The sequence below is a fragment of the Dipodomys ordii genome, unplaced genomic scaffold (genome assembly GCF_000151885.1).
Source record: "Dipodomys ordii isolate 6190 unplaced genomic scaffold, Dord_2.0 Scaffold135, whole genome shotgun sequence".
NCBI classification, from domain to species: domain Eukaryota; kingdom Metazoa; phylum Chordata; class Mammalia; order Rodentia; family Heteromyidae; genus Dipodomys; species Dipodomys ordii.
In genome coordinates this window covers 2152441-2175414 of record NW_012267351.1, presented here as the reverse complement: position 1 = coordinate 2175414, position 22974 = coordinate 2152441, and the positions used below count along the sequence as shown (strand labels likewise).

The window sequence follows — 22974 nt, the reverse complement described above, 5'->3', positions numbered from 1 at the left end:
AGGTTTCCTGTGTCACGTAGCCATTTGTGGTAGATGCCAGGCCACCTGGGGGGGGGTCTCAGTTCGCAAAGTAGTGAGGCCGCCGCCTCTGCCTCTGCCCCACTGGGCCACCTTTGCTCACTCCACCTCTTCCTCCTCCTTCAGGTCCAGGGCTTCTCAGGTCTTTCCCAGAATAGACGACCTGCAGGTGGAAACACGGGGCGAGTGGTGAGAGCCCCTGCTCTGCAGTTAGGCTGCTCCTGGCCCTGGCCACCTGCTCAGCAAGGGGGACGAGGTGACCCCAGGGGTGCCTGGCAGACTCTATGGGCTTAGATCTCAGCCCACCACTTCAAATCACTGCCAGCCTCCGTCCAGCTGTGTTAACATGCCAGACAAGCAGGAGACGGCACGTGTGCTGCTTTCTGTCACACAAATAGGGGCCGGGAGCTTCTGGACCTAAGATCTATGTCTTGACCATCCATAGGGGCAGCCACCAGTCATGAGGGGTCGTGGATCAGCCTCCTTTCCCTACTCCAGCCCTTCACTTCTGCCCCTCCCCGTGGGCTGGCTGTGCCCCCAGGAAGCAGATGACAGAGTGTCATGAAACTCTCTTATCCCGGTCTTCATGCCCCACAGTTCTGATCCTCTCCCCTCCACCCACCCCCTTTCCGGGTCCCATCCTGACAAGGTAACCTCACCTTAGAGATTTCCACCTCTCTTTTTCTGTTTGGTTTTCTGGGCTCTCACTTTCATAGGAAGCCAAATAAAGACCTAGGTAGGAAGAGAAGCAAAGTGAATCCCTTGGGTGATGGCTGCCTGTCCCACACCTAGAACCCTGAGCTGCTTTTTGATTTTGGATTGAATGTTTTGTTTGGAGATGGTTGTTTTCACAGAAAGCTGGACGAAGACCATACAGAGAACCTGGAAACCTTCTCCCTCAGTTTCCCCGAGTAGTAGCCAATTATAAAACCCCTCAACAAGCCTTCCCTAAGCCTTACCTTTGGTGCCCCTGTAAAGTGGAGTAGCAAAAGAACCCCCTTCCCAGGGCCACACCGAGAATTACTCGAGTTGGCATGTTTGACCCACAGAGTTTGAGTGAGGTCAGCCAGGAGTACTGTACAGTAGTTCAGAGTATCCAAAGACAAAATCATTTAAAAAAAAAATCCTTCTTCTCAGGCACTAGTGGCACATGCCTGTAATCCTAGCTAACCAGGAGGCTGAGACGGAAGGATCAAGATGGAAAGCCAACTGGGGCAGAGAAATCCAAGAATCTTATCTCCAATTAACCAGCAAACAAACGCTAGAAGTGGAGTTTTGGCTCACGTGGTAAGCTCACCAGCCTGGAGTGATAAAGCCAAGAGACAGCAAGAGGCCTTGAGTTCAAGCCCCAATACTGGCATACATGTGTATACACACACACACACACACACACACACACACACACACACACAGACAGTCATTCCTAATTGTCTTGGAGGGTGGGGCAGTATACGTTCCCCAGGCATAGCTGGAGGTCCTTTCACACACACTTGCTGTGTGATAAGCCAGGAGCCCTGCTTACTGAGCAGGGACCTTCCAGGGAAGAGCAGCTCCCCATGAGGGCACACTGCCCTCAAAGGGGAGAATCCTAGGGTCTGCCCTCTTAGCAACTTTACAAGCAAGTTTGTATCCGATGAAGGATCAGACGGGAATGCTTATTTACTGCACAGGACAATGTGAGCACTGCGGAGGCAAGAAGCTTCCATCATGGCCGTAGATTACACGTACGTGCACATGAGTACGTGTGCACGTGTGCACGCACGCGCACGCACACACGCACACACACACGCAAGTGCACACGTGCCACAGAGAAACCCACAGTTGTTAGCCCAGTGCTTGTTGTGTCTGTCCTCACTCTCGCCTGGCTAATGATACAAATAGGGTAGGAATGCCAGACAGTTCTGATTTCTACTGCACAATGTCCAAAATGCTAGTCCAGGAGGAAGCCTGGCTCTGGGGTCCTTGGGGTCCCCGTGCTCCGCTCCTCTGCCACTCTGTGCTCCTGGGTCACTGGAGCCTTCTCTGGAGCTGTCAAGGGGGCGGCTATGGCACATCTCTGCTCAGAGCAGAGGCCCCCTAAATAGTGACTAAGAGGCACCCAGACACCGCCAGAGTTCCAGCGGGTCAGCTTACCGTCCTCACTGAAGATGGGGGCCGTGTACAGGTAGTGGGTGATGCTGGGGTCTTTCTCAAAAGGACAATCCACTTGTTTCCACGTGATGAACTCTCCAACTTGTTTGGCCAGTTCCAGGAACTTCTGCCAGGATCACACAGAGACAGGAAATGGAGGTAGCCCCAGTGGCCGGAGGCCCCAGGGGTTGAGCAGGGGACCCTGGCAAAGCCTCTCTTGTCCCCCGTGGTGATGTCAAGGGTTCGAGGAGGACCGTGGGGCAGTGTGCCTTTGAGACTGACCCTACTGAGGACGGCCATCCATCCAGGGCTTCGACTTAGTCACTGCCTGTTTCCGGTACTTGGCTGGTGAGCCACTCCAACACATGGGTGTGGGGTGAGCCCGGGCTGGGGGTCGGGACACAGAGCAGATGGGTCTGGTGTTGATTTTGAGGAGCTCAGGGACTCAGGGGCTGTGAGATTGACTGGGGGTACCCCCCTTGATCTTCTGCAGGAGCCCTAGCGGGGGGCTCACTCTGCCTGGGGGAGGGGTCACACGCCCCTCCTCCCTTGGGCCCTGCTCTGGTGCCCATGCCCTGTGTGTCTGTGCATCCCCTGTCAGCACCTTGCCAGTTGTCTAAAAGGTCTTACGGGCCTGGTGCGCCTCATGGGTCCAAAATGATTCTGCTTCACCAGGCTGGCACCCAGAGCACACAGGGACACATGTACCAGCCTCCGTCTCGCGCTCTGGCTGATGATATCGGGGTAGAAGACTCTGATCAACCGACCCAGGAGCGGCCTTGTCAGCTGCTACACTATCTGCCTCAGGTCCCGCAGTCCTGCCCTGGCAAGTTTGACAGCCTGCCTAACTTGGGGGGGTCCTCCTCTCCCTCTCCTCGCGCCCCCCCGCTGGCCCGCGCCCCTGTCCCCTACCTCAAAGTTGACATGCCCATTGGGAAGGCGGTTGGCGCAGCCCTCGTTCAGGAAGTAGATGTCTTTGATGAGCAGGCTGAAGAAGGGGATGACGATCTGGAGGGGAGAAGGGAGGTCAGACCTCAGGTGGTCTGGAGCCCTGCTGCAGCCTTGCCAGCGGGCACCAGGAGCCTCTCTCTGATGCATCCCGGGATGAAGAGGGTAAGAGGGCCTTCCTGGTCAAGGGTGGCTGGCCTCAGGGCCTCGTGGTAAGGCCCTGTGAACCAGCTATCTGCCACTGTGTCAAAACGCTCGAGAGGAACATTGTCATAGGAGGAACAGTTCACTTTGGCTTGGGATTTCAGAGCTTTCAGTCTGTAGTCAGCTGACTCTGTTGCTTTGGGCCTGTGGTAAGGCAGAAACATCCCGGTGATCATCTCAGGTGTTGGTCAGAGAGACAGAGGCTGACTGCTGCCCCCGGTGTAGCCCACCTGATCGGGGTGGAGCAGGGAGCAGCTCGGGAGGCTGGATAAACCTCTGGTTCCAGGGGGGCCTCTCGCTTACCTTCTCCCGGCTGCTGTGGGCGGTCAGGAAGCGGTGGGCTGCCCCTCGCAGGGCTGTCCTGTAGTTACAGAAGTTTCCCGTCGGGTCCATCTGGTGCTGGAGGGAAGACAGGAAGGAATTGGGCAGCTGGGTCCGGTGGCCAGCGGACACCCCTAAGCTGAGCCACCTTGTTTACCTCCAGGATGAAAAACTTGGCTGTCTTCACTTTGGCCCAAGTCTTCTTCAGTCTGGAGACAGGGCTCATGTTCATTCCGGCTGGAAGGGGGAAGGCCGGGCTTGGAAGGGCTCTTCCAGCCTGGACAGTCCTGCTTGCTCCCCCTGGTGCCAAGTTCAGGTATAGCTGCAGTGCCCCTCCCTCCCCCCACCAAGACAGCCCAGACGTCTGCAGTGGCCTTGGACTACCAGTTGGGTGGGTGGGCACTGGTGGATTGCATCAATAGGCCCAGCTGATGTGTGGGGGACCCTCATTGTCTGTCTCCACTACACAAACACCCCTCTCTCCACCCTCCCCCCCGCCATGACCCGTAACTGTTTTGGGGTCCTCATCATCTCTGATCTGGAAGCACAAGGCCAGGCCTTCCACAAAAGCCCTGAGGACTAAGCTTGTCTCTTTAAGGGACAAGGCTGCAGACTACCCACCTTACACCCACCCACTGCTCAGAAGTAGGGCTTGTACCCCATCTCCCCAGAAGTGTCTGCTTCAACCTCTGGGCGTCCTCACTCACAGATAATGGCCATCAAGGAGTTGAAGTTGCCAATGTTGAAGCACTCTCGGGCCACATCGATGAAGAACTCAATCACTTGAGCCCTCTGCTTTTTCTTGGCAGGCTGGGGATAGGGTACCACAGCATCAGCAATGACACGTTCCTCTCCAGCCTTGCTCAGACCCTCTGTTCACCAAACTCAGCCCTCTTTTATTTTATTTTTTGTGCCCATACTGAGTCTTGAACTGAAGCTTTTCACCAAAGACTGGCTCTCTACCACTTTAGCCATGCTTCCCTTTCTAGTTTTTTTTTTTGCTGGTTAATTAGATATTAAGAATCTCTTGGGCTGGGCACCAGTGGCTCATGCCTATAATCCTAGCTACTCAGGAGGCTGAGATCTGAGGGTCACCATTCAAAGCCAGCCCAGGCAAGAAAGTCCCTGAGACTCCTATCTCCAATAAACCACCTGAAAACCAGAAGTGGTGCTGTAGCTCAAGTGGTAGAGCATTCGCCTTGAGCTGAAGAGCAGAGGGACAGCGCCCAGGCCCAGAGTTCAAGCCCCACAACTGACAAAACAACAACAACAACCCCAAAAAAAAAAAACAACTTTCAAACGAATTTCTCAATCCTCAGATCTCAGCCTCCTGAGTAGCTGGTATGATAGGCATGAGCCACTGGCGCCTGACCTTGACCTGAACCTTTAAAGTGCAACATCCCAACTTGTAAAGGTTAGATTGCCTCCTCTTCTAAATTCTGAGTAAGACTAAGTGAGACAAACCACCCAGCTGTTAGGCCAGGATGCCCAGAGTCGAGGCAAACAGCGACAGTGGGACAGCTGGCTGCTGATCCACCCTTAACGCTCTGCCTACAAGGTACATGTCACTTCAAGAGAACCGCTCCTGGGCGGGGCGGTTACCAGCCAAGCCCCCAGAGATGACTGGGGCTCAAGATGTCCTTCCAGTTTGCACGGTGGGGGCCTCTTCAGCCCCAGCTGTCAGGTCCTGCCCTCTCTGGCTTTGTGCTCACCATGCAGATCTCAGTGGCCACAAGGTAGCACAGTCTGTTGAACCACTTCACGTAAGCCTCCAGGTTGTTGGTTCTGTCACTGAAACAAGGCTGGAAAAGACATGGGCGCACATGCCGCGTTGGTCAGTAAAACCTTAGAACAGAAAGTCAGTTCATGATCATTAGACAACCGGAGCAAAGTGAAAACTTTAACTGCCAGGAAACACCAGTGGTTTTTGTTGTGTCTCCTTCTGGCCTTGTTTTCCCTATACATTTAAAGGTGTAGGAGTGTGGAGGTGGCTCATGGATTCAATCCCTACTACTACGGAAAGTGGGGTGGGGTGGGGAGGGAGATGTAGTGCAGTGATAGAATGAATGCTTATACTTAGCAAGAAAGGGGGTTCAAGGTTTTATACCTAGCACTAAATAAGCTTAATAATACATAAGAGCTGGGCACCGGTGGCTCACTCCTGTAATCCTAGCTACTCAGGAGGCTGAGATCTGAGGATCATGATTCTAAGCCAGCCCAGGCAGGAAACTTTATGAGATTCTTATCTCCAATTACCACCAGAAAAATAGAAGTGGTGCTGTGGTTCAAAGTGGTAGAGTGCTAGCCTTGAGCAAAAAAGCTTAAGGCCCAGGCCCAGAGTTCAAGCCCCATGACTGAAAGAAAAAAAAAAAAAGTAAGGTTGCAATAAAAATGGTAAGCATATCCATAGAATTTTGGTGAATTTTCTTACACACTGAATTTTAGTTATAATCTCATAGATTGTGTGTCTTTTACAATTAGTTGTGTAAGTGTACAGAAAGGGGCTCCTCGGTTTCCTAAACATTTCTAGTCAAGGTTGAACTAAGTCACCTCTGTCCTCTTTCAGCTCTGATGTGGGGCCCTATGAACAAGTAGCATTTTGACTGTCTAGCTAGCGTCTCTTCTCCAGTTTTGTGTTTTGGATGGAAATTTCAAAAAAACAATTTAAAAGAGAAACAAACGAGCCAGTTGAGGTAGCTCATGACTATAATCCTAGCTACTCAGGAGGCTGAGATCTGAGGATCACAGTTCAAACCTGGGCAGGAAAGTCTGTTGAGACTCTTATCTCCAATAAACCACTAGAAAACCAGAAGTGGTGCTGTGGCTCCAGCGGTAGAGTGCTCGCCTTAAGCTGAGGAGCGCAGGGACAGAGCCCAAGCCCAGAGTTCAAGCCCCACCACCACCAACAAAAAAAGAGAGAAACAAATGCTTAAATTTGTGTCATTATAGGGGCTGGGAAGGTGGCTCAGTGGTAGAGCGCTTGCCTTGCATGCATGAGGCCTTGGGTTCAATTCCTCAGCACCACATAAGCAAAAAGAAAAAAAGCCCGAAGTGGCGCTGTGGCTCAAGTGGTAGAGTGCTAGCCTTGAGCTGAAGAGCTGAGGGACAGCGCCCAGGCCCAGAGTTCAGGCCCCATGACTGGACCCCCCAAAAAAAATTTGTGGCATTATAAAGGTGATGTACAGAAGGGTTATCGTTTCATAAGTCAGGTAAAGAATACATTTCTTTTTGGACAATGTCACCCCTTCCCTCACTCTCTCCCAGTTTTTCCCTCTGCCCCCACCCACACGTTGTAGTGTTCATTTTCAGCATAGTGTCCAGTGAGTACCACTGCTGCAATTGTTCACCCTGTGTCCCTCCATTTCTGTGCCCTTGATACCCTCCCAAAGACAACATTCTTGTGTTGGGGTGGGGGATAATTTCAAAATCTTAAAGAGCTTCCCAGCATAGTGCCGACACCTAGTCTTGAGTTCTAGGCTCATAGAGGCCATGGTGAACCCCACGGAGCAGATACATGTTTGATACCCATTTAGTCATGGGTTATATTCTGCTGTAGCTCATGAGTTCATTGATACATTTACAGATCTCATGTTGCAACGTATCTGTGTGTGTGTGTGTGTGTGTGTGTGTGTGTGTGTGTTGGAACTGGGGGTTGAACTGCGGGCCTCTTCCCCTCCCTTGGCTTTCTTGCCTTGGAAGTGGGTGGCAGCAAGTGACATACCTGTGGGGATGCACCTGTTCTTTAGGCTTTGCCGGCCAAATGCACCAGCCTGCACTTCCCCAAGTGGCCACTGGAGGGCACTAGCACCCACCAAAAGGCACCAGAAGGGCCTGGAGGGTCCTGAGCCCAGAGTGGTGCCAGTTGCTCCCACAGCTCCATCCATGCCGACCCATCACCTAACTCTTAGGTGTATGTGGCCGGCAGCCTCCCTCTCCCCTCCCCACCCCTGGCTGGTCAGGCTCTCTGCGGGGCAGGGTGGGACGGGGGGGGGGGTTCCCTCTGGGACTCACAGGTCTGAAATGGAGGGGGTGGAGGGAATTGGTCCAGCCCCATCATCCAGCTCTGGGTGGCTCCAAGCTCACCCAGTGGGTGTCCCCCACCCCGATCTTCTCCAGGGTGTGGTCCAGGCGTCTTTACCTTTGTGCTGGCCAGAGGGTCCTTATTCACAAAAGCCTGGACAAACTCCTCAGGCCCGATGTGTCTCAGCCGCTCCTAGGAGAAGGGAGAAGGGTCACCACCATGCGTGGTGGGGTGCAGAAGATAAAGCAGCCCACTCCCAGCCTCCCTCACTTCGTGGGCCGGCCCTACTTCCCAGGGGTTAGATCAGGGCATCCCCAATACAAGGAGGAAGGAGAGTTTAAGGGTTGGGGTGGGGGGAGCTGTTCTCAGTTGCTCCCTCCCAGGGTCTGGGCCCACTGCCCGCTCACCAGCTCCACGTGGGTCAGCTGCTGGGCCAGCGTGTAGGGGTCGTTGCAGACGACCAGGAGCTCCCTGTGGATGGAGGCCGGTGGCTTGGTCCGGTAGGAGATGGGCTTGTCAGTGCCCAGTAGGCCTTCCGGCCCCTGGCCCAGGGCCGCCAGCTTCTGGCGCAGAGCCTGCAGGAGCTGATGCATCCTCTTTCGGTAGGCCTGGGAGGGGAGGGGCAGGGCCGTGTTGAAGGGGAGACTCCGGCCTCAGCACCCCATCTCCCAGCCTCTACGCTGTGGCCAGGTAGGCTCCTGGGTGAAGACCGCAGGATGATGGGTAGCAGCTGAGAAAAACACACAGCAGGGAAGGCAACCAGACCCCAGGTGGCCCCAGCAGGACAAGGCGGTAAATGGGGGAGAGAGGCGAGCCAGGGACTTGGAGAAAGGAAGCACTTGTTCCATGTCCTGTCTCTCAGGACATGGAGGAGACTCCTGGACCCTCCCTCACCATCTTGCTCTCCGACCCCGAATGACGGACTCATCTGGGACTCCATCTAAGTACCTGCTGCTGCTTTCGCTCATTGGCTAGTGCTCTACCAGCTGAGCCACGCCTCCTACTGAGCCACGCCTCCAACTGTTTCTGAAGAACCACTGTTAAAAATGATTGAGTTTGCCTACTAGCCAGCTATCGCTGCCCTTTCTGTTAGCAGGGCCCAGGCCAGCTCTGGGCATACATGGACACTCAGTATACCCCCTCACCATGCGGCGTGGGCAGATGGAGCCCAGCTTTGCACTATGCCCTTTGCACTGTGCCTCTGGACTCAGAGACAAAAGGCCATGCCCTCCCTCAAGGGACACTTACTCTTCTACCCCCAAGAGGAGCCCCTAATCTCACCGTGCCCCAGTGGGTGTGGCCAGAGCACCACTGTCCCGTCCTTTCTCTCTTGCCCATGGGCTGTAAACCCAGCCTCTCTCGGGCCTCAGCACTGGTCTTAGGGAGCTCTAACTACTGAACCCAAAGGAAGGTGCCCAAAGACACACAGCTCTGAAAATACCTAACCGCAGACATTGGATTTTCCATCATTCTATTCCACCTCTGTAGGAAAAACTTAAAGAAAAAAAAAAAAAAAAAGATGATGCTAGGGCTAACCCTCCTCCCACGACTGTCCCTCCCCGACCAAAGATAACGATGAAAAAAAAAACGTTTTTTGGAGCAAAAGACATAATGCCTGTGATTTGCCTGCAACAAATCTGTTGCAAGGGGGAAATGTGTGAAGGCAGAGAAGAAACGAGTTTGGCAAAGTGTTAATAACGATCGTTGAAGTGAAGCGATGGGTACGAAGTAGTTGGTAGTTACTGTTCTTCACATTTGGATATGTGTGAAATATTTCATAAGAGTTAAAAATAATCTGGACACCAGTGGCTCATGCCTGTAATCCAAGCTACTCAGGAGACTGGTGGATTGCAAATTGGAGGTCAGGGCTGGGCAGAATAGTTCACTAGACTTGATCTCCAAAATAACCAGCAAAAAGCAGGGGTGAAGGCAAGGTTCAAGTGGGAAAGCATCAGCCTAGCAAGTCTGAGGCCCTGAGTTCAAATCCCACTACCTAAAAAAAAAACCACAACAACAACAACAATGAAGGGTTAAAAATATTCTCCAGTTGACTGAATTTGGGCAACAATTTGTTCCTCATCATAGCTCACATAGTTTACTAGGGCTAAAATAGGAGCAGAGCGCACATGGCTGCAGGGACTTGTAGCTGCCAAGCTGTGGGAGTGGTTTCCTGATTGAGGAACAAACTCAGAGGGGCGACACATCTTGCCTAGACTGCACACAGTCTCCCTAAGAATGGACCTGGGGTCTGGGCTGTCTGACCCGGGGGCCTTCTTCAGCAGGCCGATTCAGGGCTCTGTGCATTCTGGGTAAAGAGCCAGAACCTAAAAGATGTCTTTGGTAGACTGGATGATTTCTGGAGAAGGGCAACTTGGAGATCCCGAAGACACAGGGGAGCACTCCTGACTTGGGCTTGGTGGGTGTGGAGGTCTCAGAACTCAGCCCCACCCCCACCCCCAGACCTGCTGACAACAGGAGCTGTTCTAATAGGTTCTTCTGCACTGGTTTTCACAGGGAAACTAGCCCAGGATTTAAACCTACCAGCCCAGTACATCTGTCCATCCATCCATCCCATCCATCCATCCATCCATCCATCCATCCATCATCTCTGAACCTTTCTGTTCTATCATCCATCTCTTCCTTTATACAGTATCTACCCACAGATTCATCAATTCCCTCATTTATCACTCCTCTTTCACTCAGCCACCCACCCATACCTTTCTAGCTATCCACCCTCCATTACCTATCCATCCTCTTCTCACCCATCCACCCAACTATCCATCCACCAGTCACGCATCTGCCATACACTTCTTGTCCACATCTACCTTTCTCCTTAGATAGTAACCCACCCATAGGCCCATCAGTTCATCACCCATCCTTCCTCCCTCCTTTCTAACACTCACCCACTCCCCCATCCATTCACTACCTCCCATACATCTAGTCACCCAAACACTCATCTATCTGCCTTGCCCATTTTTCTTCCTCCTTTCTCTCCATCATTCTTTCCGTGGCCATTCATCAGATACATCTACCTGCCCATGTGAATGGCTCAAAAACCTATTTTCTCATATGTCCATTCATAAAAGTAGCCAGCCAGTCAGCGAATGAGCCAGTCAACAAGCATCCACCCCTTTCTCTGTCTCCCCCTGACCCCTCCCCATCCAGACAGACTAAGCCCAGTGTCATAATGCTGCACTGAATCATGGGATGCAGAGGGGGAGGGGGAGCTGGAAGAGGAGGAGGAGGAAGAGGAGGAAAAAAGGAGGAAGAGGCAGAAGAGACACGTTATCTCACCGAGCCCCAACAGCAGCTCAGACACTTGTGGCTATGAGAAATGACCGCCCAGCACAACCTCCCTATCTGAGCCTTTGTTATGCCCTGGGCATTACGACTTCCTATTGCCTACCCCGCCTGAGCAATTTTCCTTCATTTCATAGACAAATGGCTCTGTCATGGCCAGACCCACTTTCGGGGCACATCACCAGCTACCAGCTTGCCATGTTCAAGTTCCTCGTGGGGTGACTCACATTCCAGTCAACCCCCTCCCCCACTTATCTCCAGCCAGTGTTCCCTCTTCTCAGACAGTGCATATCAGTGCCGCCCACAAAATCATTCCGGGGATGCTGAGAAACACGTCGGGGAGGTGATGTTTGTCCTCCTTTCTCCCATCAGGGAAATGAGGGTGTGGGACGCAGGGGCACCCGAATGCCCGGCCACTGGCTGCTGCCAGGAGCTAAGGGTCTTGTTCACCTGCGTTGTGTTTTAGCCGTAGGAAGATCCTCCATCACGCAGGGTTGACAGCCTACCTTGGGAGGCTGAGCAGATCCCAGAGACTCTGCCCAGCGTGTGGTTGTTATTCACGCCACTGTTCTTACGTTCATCCTGCCGGAGTGGCAGGTCCACGGCCACACCAGACCCGTGTGGTTGAGGCAGGAGGAAAGAGGTCCCTGTGGCACCAGTCCTGGGACATAGGCCCTACCAGGTGGCCCAGTGGGTCACAGCCCAGTACCCGGACCATGGATGAACCCCTGTTGGGCCTTCCCTTCCTGGAGCTCTGGCGCCATTGATGAGAGCCAGAGAGAGAGGTCAGGACAGCAGACCTGGAACCAGGGGCCTGACAGATAGATAGCTCTGTGGTGCCTGGTTCCTTGATGGGGTCAGAAGAGGGCTCCAGTGTGCAGTGTGGGGGGATTGAGGGCCCGAGGAAGCCCGAATGTGTGTGTGTGGGGGGGGTCCCGCCCTGGCCTGCCCACCTCGTCACAGGGCGCGATGCGGCCCACCACGTCCGTCAGGTGCCCGATGGTCGACTCTTCCTGGAAGTCCCGTGGGAACGTCTCAGTCCACTCAGCCAACAACTGGAGTAGTTTGGGGCCAAACTTACGGACTTGAGCCTGTTAGGCAAGTAAGTGAGCTGTAAGGAGGTGGGGGGGGTGTCCTGCTTTCTGGTGGGGTGCTAGGGAGGTGGGGGCCACACTTTAATGCCTGTGTGTGTCGCCCAAAAAGGCAGTGCTGGCTGAAGAAGGGCTTTCTGGTGCCAGGGACAGGGACAGGGCAGGGAACTGCTCCCTTGTTCCCATAGGGGAGAGCAGAAGAGAAGCAGACACACATCTTGGGGGGTTCGGCCGCCTGTGTCTGTCCCCTCTCTACCTTTCTTTAGCGACAGGGTCTCAGTTTCCCTTTGAGAACTTCCCTGCCTCTTTGCCAGAGTACTACTAGGCTCAGGAGCAGCTGACTACACCCCAAAGGTGGAAGCAGATGAAATCTGGCCAATCAGAGCCCACTCACAGATAGACAGGTGACCTAAGCTAGGCCAATGAGATTGGGACTTCTGGTGGACGTATGGAAGGAAGAGGGGTCTTTGCAGTGGATTGGAATTACAAATGCTAGTTGTGTGCCTTTGCCTTGGGCCAATTGCAGTTGGGTTTCCGTCACTGTAACAGTAAAGCCAGGCAGACATGTATATAAATGAAGAGAAAGCCAGGGCTCACAGGATCAGGCCAGGGATGGAGGCAAGGATAGGAGGTTCTGGGGCAAGTCTGGCTTATCAAGGGACCCCAAAGTGAAGGAAAGGCGGATGGGAGTGTGCTAAGGAAGGGCAGGGCCATCCCTGGCCACAGGTGGCAGGGGGCCTGTTGACTGGGCTTTGAGATCCCCCAGTAATTTTTTTTTTTTTTTTGCTAGTCCTTGGGCTTGAACTCTGGGCCTGGGCTCTGTCCCTGAGTTCTTTTAGCACTTGAACCACAGCGCCACTTCTGGCTTTTTCTGGGTGGTTTATTGGAGATAAGAGTCTCATGGACTTTCTCGCCTGGGCTGGCTTCGGACTGTGATCCTCAGCTCTCAGCCTCCTGAGTATATAGGATGACAGGTGTGAGCCATTGGCACTGGGCAGTCCCCAGTGCTTTTCAGGGCTCCCACAGGGCTTTAGGGATGTGCATCATGGTCCTGGCTCTGTCCTTTCAGACAGACAAGTCAGAACTCTATGGGGCTTCTGGTCAGAAGAGCAAGAACCACCAAGCGCCCCCCCTCCCCCCCCCGGCCTCCACCCCTGCCCATCTCCTCACCTTGTCCAGCACTGGCTTGTCCAGCTGCTGCTGCTCAATGCACAGGTGGCAGACCCGAGCCAGGAGCTCCTGGGGCTCGATGAAGAGGCGAGAGCTCAGCAGGAAGGTGAAGATATAGGCTTTCTGGTGGATGGGTAGGAAGAGCGAGATACAATCATCAGGGCATTGGAGGTAGGGCCTTCCCAGGCTCAAAGCGACTCCCAGCCATGTTGCCTGCCTGCTAGAAAGAGAGAGGAACCCCCCCCCACTAGGTCGCTCACCCACCTCGGGATAGTAGTCGGTTGTGGGGACCAGGTGTTGAATCAGGGTCTCCAGAGAGGCTGAGGATGGAGCTCCGTCCAGGAAGAGCTGTCCGGCCTGCTCGCCATCGGTGGGGTCTGTGGGGGGTGGGCTGAGGCTGCCTGGGGTGACCATGTCGGAGGCACTCAGGGTCCGGGGCATGCCTGCCTGCAATGACAGGCAGTTGGGGTACAGCTGAGCCAGGAGCCGCCGGTTCCCTGGGGTCTGGGTTGGGAGGGCTCTGCTTCCCGTGGTCCCTTCTGTCCCCTCTGTCCTCTCTCATACCCCCGCAGTACAGAATCCGTTTTCCCGCTTACAATCTCTCAACTCTTCCCTCAGTAACCAGCCATTTCTTTTCTGTCCTCAGTTTCTCCATTTACTGACAAACCACTTTTTTCTCTCTTCTTTCCTTGTGCCAGTTAAAGGGGCTTGAACTCAGGGCCTGGGGTGCTGTCTCAGAGCTTTTTCACTCAAAGTTAGCACTCTACCACAAAGCCACAGCTCCCCTTTGAGCTTTTTGCTGGTTAATTGGAGATATCACAGATTTTTTTCCTCCCCCGGCTGGCTTTGAACTTTGATCCTCAGATCTCAGTCCCGTGAGTAACTAGGATTGCAGGTGTGAGGCACTGGCATCCAGCCACAGACAGACCATTTTGGAGCGTGCTTCTTGCGTGAAAGCTGGGTTTTTGACAAGTTCTACATAGTTCCCTCCAGATGCTGGTCACCAAGATTGATTCCGAGGTGGGTCGGATCCAAACTGGGGGCTGTTCAGGCCCATCTCAGACCTTCTTTAGCACTTGGTGGTTCTCTTTCCCTCTTTGTTCAGACCCTTCTCTCCGTATGAAGGGTGAGGAAAATGGACACATTCTTGAGGATTGGAGACCCTGGATCCTACGGTACCTGAAGCTACTCATGAACTTTTCTATCCTGTATACTTATTTGAGTTGAGTTCTGTCAGGGTGCGATCAAGACCACTGTCAGGTTATAGAATGTGATTTGGACCAGCCGACCTGCCCAGCCTCATCTCTCTCCCCACCACCCCGCCTCCACCCCGCTCCATGGCATACCTAGCCTCCCCCTCTAAACACCTTGCCCACCTCTGAGCCCCTGCGAGGCTGTGGTCGCCTGCAGGATGGCTCTTTTTTCTCCATCCTTGTCTCCTCAATGGGGCCTTCCTGCTTCCCGGCAGTGTCCCCACCCCACGGCCACTGGTGGCCATCCGCAGACTCTCCTTGTCAGCCCTGTTGGGGACGCTGCAGTCAGAGAAGGGCCTACTGTGGGTCTTTCTTCCCAGGCCTAGTCAGGCCTGTGTTCCACACAGGGCTATAGGCCGGGCTTCCTTGAAAGGTGGAGGAGAGGGGCTCTCATGGCAGGGGGGAGGGAGGAGAGAGAGGACACATGTCTTAATCAAGCCTGAGACAGTTTAACCAGCCTCCACCTTAGACATTCAGCCCTGGAGTCCTGGTGACTCACAACAAGGAAACTTCAAGACTCAGACTCTCTGCTTAACCCCTTCTCACTGCCTCCAATGAAGACCCCAGCCCTGGCCCATTTCTGTCTTTCCCAGTCTCCTTGAATGAGCCTAGACAGAAGGACAGGGGGCCGGGGGGCCAGAGCTGATACAGGAGTCAGAGGGGATCCTTTAGACGGCTGTCCCATGGAACTGGGTTTCAGCACGAGAAAGGCTCGAGCATCTGTGCAGACAGCAACCTGTGCTAACCCAGGTGACAGTCATGGTTTTATTTTCCCCCTCCTGAAGCTCAAAGCATTCCATTTTCAGCCTACGAAAAACCGGTGACATCTCACAAAATCACCTTCTGTATGTCCCAATAGGGAGCCTCTGTGGAGGAGGACACAGGGTGGGGGTGGGGTGCAGATGCTCAGGGGGGAGGTGGCCAGCTCTGACATGGGTGATGGTGACCCTGTGTCATACCCAGGGTGCTGGCACCAGAGTCTAGCTCCCCAGGACAGAAATTGTGCCAGCCAGGCAAGTTCCCTCCCTCTCATGTCTGAATCCTCATCAGTTTGCATGGATCAGAATTTCCTTCCTTCTTAAGGCTGAGTAATACTACACACACACATACACACACACACACACACACACACACACACACACACACACACACACACACACACAGACACAGTATATACCAAATTCACTTCAAATTGCCCAGACTTGGTATCAGCCAAGACACATGTCGGTAGGTAAATGGGTAAATAAAATGCGATAACATCCGGTAATGGAAAGTCATTCAACACCCGCGAGCTATCAAGCCATGAAAAGACATGATGGAAGATGCAGTGTGTTTTGCTAGGCAAAAGAAGCCATTCTACAGATGCTATCTACTGCACAACTCTACCCAAGACATCCCGGAAAAAGACAAATCTATCCGACAGCAAAAGAGCAGTGTTCCAGGAGTGAGGAGGGAGAGAAGGAAGGAGGCAGGGAGGGAACAAGGATGGCAGAAAGGAAGGAAAGAAGGAAGGGAGAGGGGGAGGGAGGAAGGGGAGAATAGGTAAAGCATATAGGATTGTGGAAACATTATATATGAATAGCACTATAACCAGAAATACTTGCCCTGTACATAGATCATCAAAAACCATGAATGTATAATACTGACTTCCTAGTATGAACTATTGGCCACCAGTGCTGGAAGATTGCCTCAAATTTTTTCACTGGTGATTTCCTTTTCCCTATTTTATTATTATTTTTTTGATGCCAAGTACTAGAGCTTGAACACAGAGCATTAGCTCTCGCTTGGCTTTTTTGCTCCACTTGCAACATTTTGCTAGTTAATTGGAGATAAGAGGTCTCACAGAATTTTCTGCCTGTGCTGGCTTTGAACCACAATCCCCAGATTTCAGCCTCCTGAGTAGTGAGAATTACAGACGTGAACCCCTGGTGCCTGTCCCTTATCTTTCTCTGTCTAGAATTCTTGGTATTTGAAGTTCGACCTCCTGGACTTGTTCTCATCTAAAAGATCGGTTATTGCTTATTTTCCATTAGCGACATCTTACTGCTTGATCTTCTGCAAACGTTTAAAATTTTATCTCCCACGTTTAATTTCTGCCAACAGTTTTTCCATTCGGAGAAGGTCTTTTGCTTTTGCCCACTGAATGCTACTGCTGGTACGGAGGTGATGCCCTCTAGGTCTCCTCTGGCTTGGGTGGCTCAGCTCAGTGCCTTTCCCTGGTCCTTTCCAAGGACCCCCTTGGAAGAAGTCCTTTGGCTCCATTTAGCCTGAGTCGTGGGGCAGGAGGGAGTCCTGGAGGCCTGCAGGGCTCAGTCAAAGCACACATTTGCCTTCTGTCTCTGTTCCTAATAACACAGAACCACAGACAGGGCAAGTTGTCAGGGAAGGAGGTTTCCAGCCATCATTGTGGTCCAAGGTCACTGGTGATGACCTTGCATCTGTGATGCCTGACTCCCTGGCAGAATCCCGAGGTAGCCAAGGATGACAGGTGGGTCACACACAGCCATGACGTCATCACCTGGGGTCACTCCATCTGGCTAGGCAGCAGGCGAAGACCCCCACACTTGGTAGTACCCAGACTTGTATCCTAATTACTCGGACCCCCCCCCCCCATACATATCAGCTTCCATATCAGCTTTACCTCTGGGAAGGAAAAAAAAAAAAACCTAGCTCTTCTTTTCAGTAAGCCATATATAATGGGCCTGTCACCAATGATACAACACTGGTAAGCTTTTTAAAAAAAACGCCTTTAAAGCTTAGACATACACAATGAATCAGCACACAATGAGTACAGTCGGGGGGGGGAGGGGGGGAGTAAAATATCTGCAGCCTTAAGGGTCTCACTGCAGCAACAATCTACACGCCACTTAAGAATCTGCCTATAAAGGCCAGCCGGGTCCCTCGAATAGATGAATAAATTCTTCCTATGAGTGCTTTAGTGCACTTTCCTTGCTCTGTTAATATCCACATACATATTTATAGCATCTTTATTTACAGTATAACACCATGTGGTGATATTTGGGAACTGTCTCAATAAGACAGATGACAGAAAATGGAGAGTCGGGGCGGGGATGGGGACTTGGGAGGTGCTGGCAACTGGGCGCAGCGCTGGAAGATGGCTGGGCTGGGAGAGAGGTGGGAGGAAGCCCATCTCGGAAAACGGTGACAGCTCTGCCACCAACACTCTCCCATCCCCATCCTTTCCCAGGGCCTATTTTGGGGCTCTCAGAGTAGTAATAATAATAATAATAAGCAAATATCTTCAAATAGTTGTACAAAGTAGCTTCAACTTAACATCTCCATTTATGTGTACAATGCATCTTGATCACTGTCACCTCGTCCGTCAGTCTTGCCCTGCATCGACTCTACCCATCTTAAGTCCCCTAGTTCCCATTTCATGTGTGTCCGTGGAGTATTATGATGTATTCACCTGCCATTCCTCTCTCCATTAGTCCACCCTCTCCCCCTCCCTGCTCCTTACCCAACCCCTCACGGCATACCTATTTCAGCTTCCTGGTATTCATTTTTGTTCAACGGTTAATTGTTCTCAGAGGTGATGCTATGGAACTCCAACCATGTATGCCACATTTTAGTCAGTTTGATCATGCGTATATGCAGATGGCTTTGTGTGTACTCTCATATATGGCTATATTTTAGGTCTAACTTCCACAAATGTCTTTCTGAGCCTGACTGACTTTACTCAAGATGACATTTTTCCAGGTCCATTCGTCTCAGGTGATATTCTTCCTGAAGGATGAATAAAATTCTATTATGTGTGAATACATACACATACACACATATGTGTACCCATCCACACACATATGTATACATATATGTGCATTGTACATACACACACATATATATACATACACACACATATACACTTGCAAGCTTTTGGACAAATTCCCAAGAGTTCTTCTGAGAAGTGTCTATTTAGCTCCTTTGCCTATGTATGAATTGTGTTATAGATTCTTTGAGGGCTTAGCTTTTTGGAATTCCTTATAGATTCTGATAATTAGGCCCTTGTTAGACATATAGCTGGGAAAGATCTTCTCCCATTCTGTAGGCTGTCTTTTTAGCCCAGTGACTGTGTCCTTCACTGGGTGGAGGCTTCTTGGCTCGATACAGTCCCATTTGTCAGTGCTGTCTCTTTGCTGAGTCCCTAGATCATTCTGTGAGAAGCTCCTGCCTAGGCCAGTAAGTTCTAGAGTTTCCCCTACTCCTTCCTGTACGTTTCAGGGCTGATGAATTGATACTTATACAAGCTGAGAACCAGGGATTCCATTTCAGTCATCAGCATATGGCTGTTCAAGTTCCCATTTGTTGAAGAGGCTATCTTTTTGTTCCCCCAACATAGAGTTCTGGCTCCTTTGTCAACAAGCAGATGGCTGTAAGGTGTGTAGGCTTATTTCTGGGTCTTTTACTCTGTGCTATTGGCTTAAAAAGCCTATGAGAGTATGGACTGGGTATGAGCCAATATCCCTGGCATTTGGCGGGGCCTTGCTCAGCCCTGTGGCTGACCACATCACGTGACGCACACTGACTTGTCTACTGGCCCGCTAGGCTCTCAGCCCTCCTGCCTGCCTTGCCCCGTAATTGCCCACCCCACCCCCTTTCCTCTTGCACACAGGTAGGACACAGCCTCACAGGCCTTCTTATTAGGGTTAAGTAAAGGCTTTGTGTTCCTCCCTGCTTATGAGCGCTGAGCTTGCTGTTCTACTGGCAGCCCACTTTCCAGGCCTTTCCTTGGCTACCTCCTCTTCTTCTTCCTTCCTTGGAGGCCCTTCTGACCTCCAGTCCTCACCGCACCAGCTGCCCAGTCCCCTCTCCACCCTGGGTATCTGGCTTCATTTTCCTGGCAGGTTTTATCCAGATCTGAAGTCATGTGCCCTCCGCATGGGGCAGCGGGCTCCTCTGGGACGCCGCTTTCCCGAGTCCTGCAGGATCCTGGCTGCACCCCAGCGCTGATGAACGCCGGGATGAGTGCATGAATGAACAAACAACATCACTGGACCGCGACGGGAGGCGGCAGCAGATGGAGGAGGCCGGGCGGCAGGCGAGTGAGAGCGGAGAAGGCTCAGCGACTGTGTGGCCAGCAGCTGAGGGGGACAGCGGCGACCCGGCTCCTTCCACGGGGCTGACCAGCCGGGTGGCAGCTGTGGAGGGGGAAGCTAGCAGGCATGTTTGGTGAGGCGAAAACAAGTGCCTTATTTACCATGGAGAATGAATATCAGATTGTGCCCAAATCACATTTGCCACCGTGAAGTGACAGGGCGCCAGGGATGAACGTTCTAATTGTCCTTGCTTTGAGCTGCCCCCCATTCCAGCTGCAAGGCACAGATCTGCCTGCCCTGCCTGCCCTGCCTGGTCCTCCCTTTGGCCAAAGTGAGGCTCCCACCCAGCTTTGGCTTTCCTCAGTCAGCCACCCCAAACTCCCTCTCACCCAGCCTTGAGAAGGCAGTCGATGGAACTTCACCTTGTAGGTGTTCAGCATGGCTGACCCCAGACCTCGACGTCCACCTGTCCACCTGCCTCCTGCTGTGTCTGGACCCCCCCCCTTCTATGCTTTGGTGAGAGGGACACCCCTGGAATATCAGTCCCGTCCCTTTCCCGCTCATTTGAGTGCTCAGGGCCAAGGTCAGAAGATGGGGGCTGCTGCTAATCTGTCCTTCAGCTGAGCATCCTGCTCTTGGCAGTCCTCTGGGCCTGGAAAGTTTGTTTTCCTATCTCTGCCCAGGTCTTGGTGTGTGAGCAGGTCTGCTCACTGCCTTTAGTCCAGTGACAGTCTAGAGATGAGGGGGCCCTGGAAGCTTCACAAAGCCACTCTAAAATGGGGTCCTGGAGTTCCAGAGAGTGGAGAGCCAGCTCAAGGCAGAAGGTCCCAGGACTGCAAGGTCCCATGGCCTTCCCCCAGCTCAGACACAGGACCTTCCAAGGAAAGCCATTCTCAAGACTTTGAGACTCCTGTACCACAAGAGGGCAGGGTGATCAGCATCCTATGCTGGGCACTGAAAAGAAAACTTGGGGTTCTGGAGGAAAAGGGGGAGCTCTCTGTAGGATGGCCCTGGTGTGCTCGCTGGAGGGGTGGGAGGGCAGGGGGCAATTGACATAGTGGTCTCATGTGTGGACCTCCAAAGACCGGTCGGAAGGGGGTATTAACAAGGAGGGACCACAGCCTTCCCGTCTCGGGACCCCTGGACCGTATATAACCCATGAGAAACCCCCTATAACTGTAACGGACACTCTTCGCTACCTCCAAGCCTGCCTCGTGGGCCTAGGGGTTTGTAAAACCAGGCTGACAACCACTGGGTGTGGGTTCCATCCACACCACCTGCAGGCTTGCCCACCCCGCTTTTCCCCAGAGTCTGGGGCACGAATAGCCCAGTTCTGTCTCCAAGTGTGGGCATGAGTCACCCACACCTCCTGACAAACACTTTGCAGGCACTTTTGAGAACAGGGAGCCATTTGGCAAAAATAAATACTTTGTTTTCTTCGCAGACTGTGGGTAAGGCTGAGGGCGGGGTGGGGGGAGCACTCAGAGCCCTGCTTTATAGAACAAAAACAGAGTGCAGGCCCCTTCTAGGGCGTCGGTACTCACCCCGACTGGCTATGGGTTGGCTTCTCCCTTGGCTGAGCCTCAGTTTCCACACATGTGACTCCTAAGACCCACTCTCTCAATGGGTCCGGGGTACGGTCGGGTGCTTCCTGTCCTGCCCACATCCTGCCCCATCCACTTCACCCCTCGATGGGTGAGGAGGTCCAGAGGGGTAGGCCCAGTGGAGAAAGGCAGCCACTGCATGTTCCAAGCCAGGCAGGTTCCCCTCGTCCTGCACAGATGGATGATCACCCCAGCCAGTTCCCAGTCCTTTAGCTACCGCCTCGAGGAAGCTCCTAGGCCTGGGCCACCTGGCCCTCCACTGCTGCTAGTGCTGCTCTGAGCTTTGTTCTGAGTGTTGACTCTAAGGTCCAGCTGTAGTTTGGGGATCATGCTAAAGAAATGGAAATGGGGAGTGGAGGAACAGGGGTCCCCCAGCAGTTAGAACATTGAGTCTGCAATACATGTATCTCCTGGCACTGTCTGTTCATCACCAACTCTACCCCCCACACAACTCAAAGCCACAGAGTCGCAAAGCCTCAGCCACGGTGGTACCGTCTGCCAGCAAAGAGCCAAGTCCACACTCTCTTTTTCATCCAGGGTCTCACCTAAGACTCTACCCTAGAGCTGGAGCCCACCCACCCTTCCCTCCTCACTCCCAAGATCCTCAGGGTGGTGGCCTCTCCACTTCTGGCCTTTCCTGCCTGCTCCTCCCTTGTTTCCTTTGTTCCTGAGTACCCTCTTTCTTGGATGGATTTTTCTGTCAGACTGCCTGGCCAAAGTCCTCCCCTGAAAGACCTGCCCACCCCCATCCTGGGGGTCACAGCTCCTTTTCTGGGTTCCCGCACCCTTAGCACAGTCCTCTGGGCACATGTGTCCCCTGGCAGGGTCTGCGGTTCCCTGGCTGGCTCTCTTGCCCCATTCACCCTTCTTCTTCTGTACCAGCTTCGGTGGGCTCTTGTTAAACACCCACTTGATGGTCATTGCAGGTTAAGTCAACCAAGGTGACACCCAGTGGCCAGGTGGCCTGTGTGGGCTGCACGATCCTTTTTTGTTGTTGGTTGTGGGGCTTGAACTCTGGGCCTGTGTGCTGTCCCTGAGCTCTTCAGCTCACGGCAAGCTCTCTACCACTTGAGCCTCAGCACCACTTCTGGCTTTCTGGTGGTTTATTGGAGATAAGAGTCTCATGGACTTTCTTTTTTTTGGTCGGTTGTGGGGCTTGAACTCTCGGCCTGCGCGCTGTCCCTCAGCTCTTCAGCTCAAGGCGAGCGCTCTACTACTTGAGCTACAGCGCCACTTCCGGTTTTCTGGTGGTTTATTTGAGATAGGAGTCTCACGGTCTCTCCTGCCCGGGCTGGCTTTGAACCGCGATCCTCAGATCTCAGCCTCTTGATTACCTATAGGATTATAGGCATGAGCCACCAGTGCCCGGCTTGATCCCTTTTTGAAAGCTGTGAATTTGCTGGCTTTATGTATCCATGAAGGGCTTTCAGAATGATAAGTGACTTTCTTCCTTAGAAAGCTCAGAAGAGCTGGTCACACTGGGCCTTGCATGGTACCATCGCTTGGCTGGAGCTGAGTGGTACTGCCTCTATGCTAGGATGCTGCCAGCTCAAGGACTCCATCATCTGTCCCCTTCCCCTCACCCTGGCCCACCAGACCTTCCTTCCCCACTCCTGACTGAGTCTTCTGTGGCTGTCAGAGGGACAAGAGATGGGACACAAAAGCAGGGGTCACACTGGAGACCAGCTTCTCACCATACCCCCCTCCCCACACACACACCAGATGTTCGGTCAGAGACAGCCATGTGGACACCACTCCCTAGGGCCATTTTCTTCTAGCCCAAGATGTCTGTACGGAGAAATCGTAAGTGAAAGAAAAACAAGACGAAAGAGAGATTCATTTCTCCTCTAAACGTAGAAA

The 22974-nt window shown here is 52.8% G+C and overlaps 1 protein-coding gene across 1 annotated transcript; it reads right to left on the bottom strand.

Moving 5' to 3' along the window:
* Positions 1–110: 110 nt before the first annotated feature.
* Rasgef1c (RasGEF domain family, member 1C) lies at positions 111–13660 on the bottom strand. The gene is made up of 13 exons (XM_013030912.1): positions 13468–13660; positions 13204–13326; positions 11896–12033; positions 8050–8250; positions 7760–7834; positions 5334–5423; positions 4329–4431; positions 3779–3858; positions 3604–3699; positions 3061–3156; positions 2152–2275; positions 678–750; positions 111–181 (listed from the first exon to the last, which is right to left on the bottom strand). Exons 1-13 carry the CDS (start codon positions 13642–13644, stop codon positions 157–159), a joined length of 1401 nt encoding a protein of 466 aa, XP_012886366.1. The 5' UTR covers positions 13645–13660; the 3' UTR covers positions 111–156.
* Positions 13661–22974: the final 9314 nt, after the last annotated feature.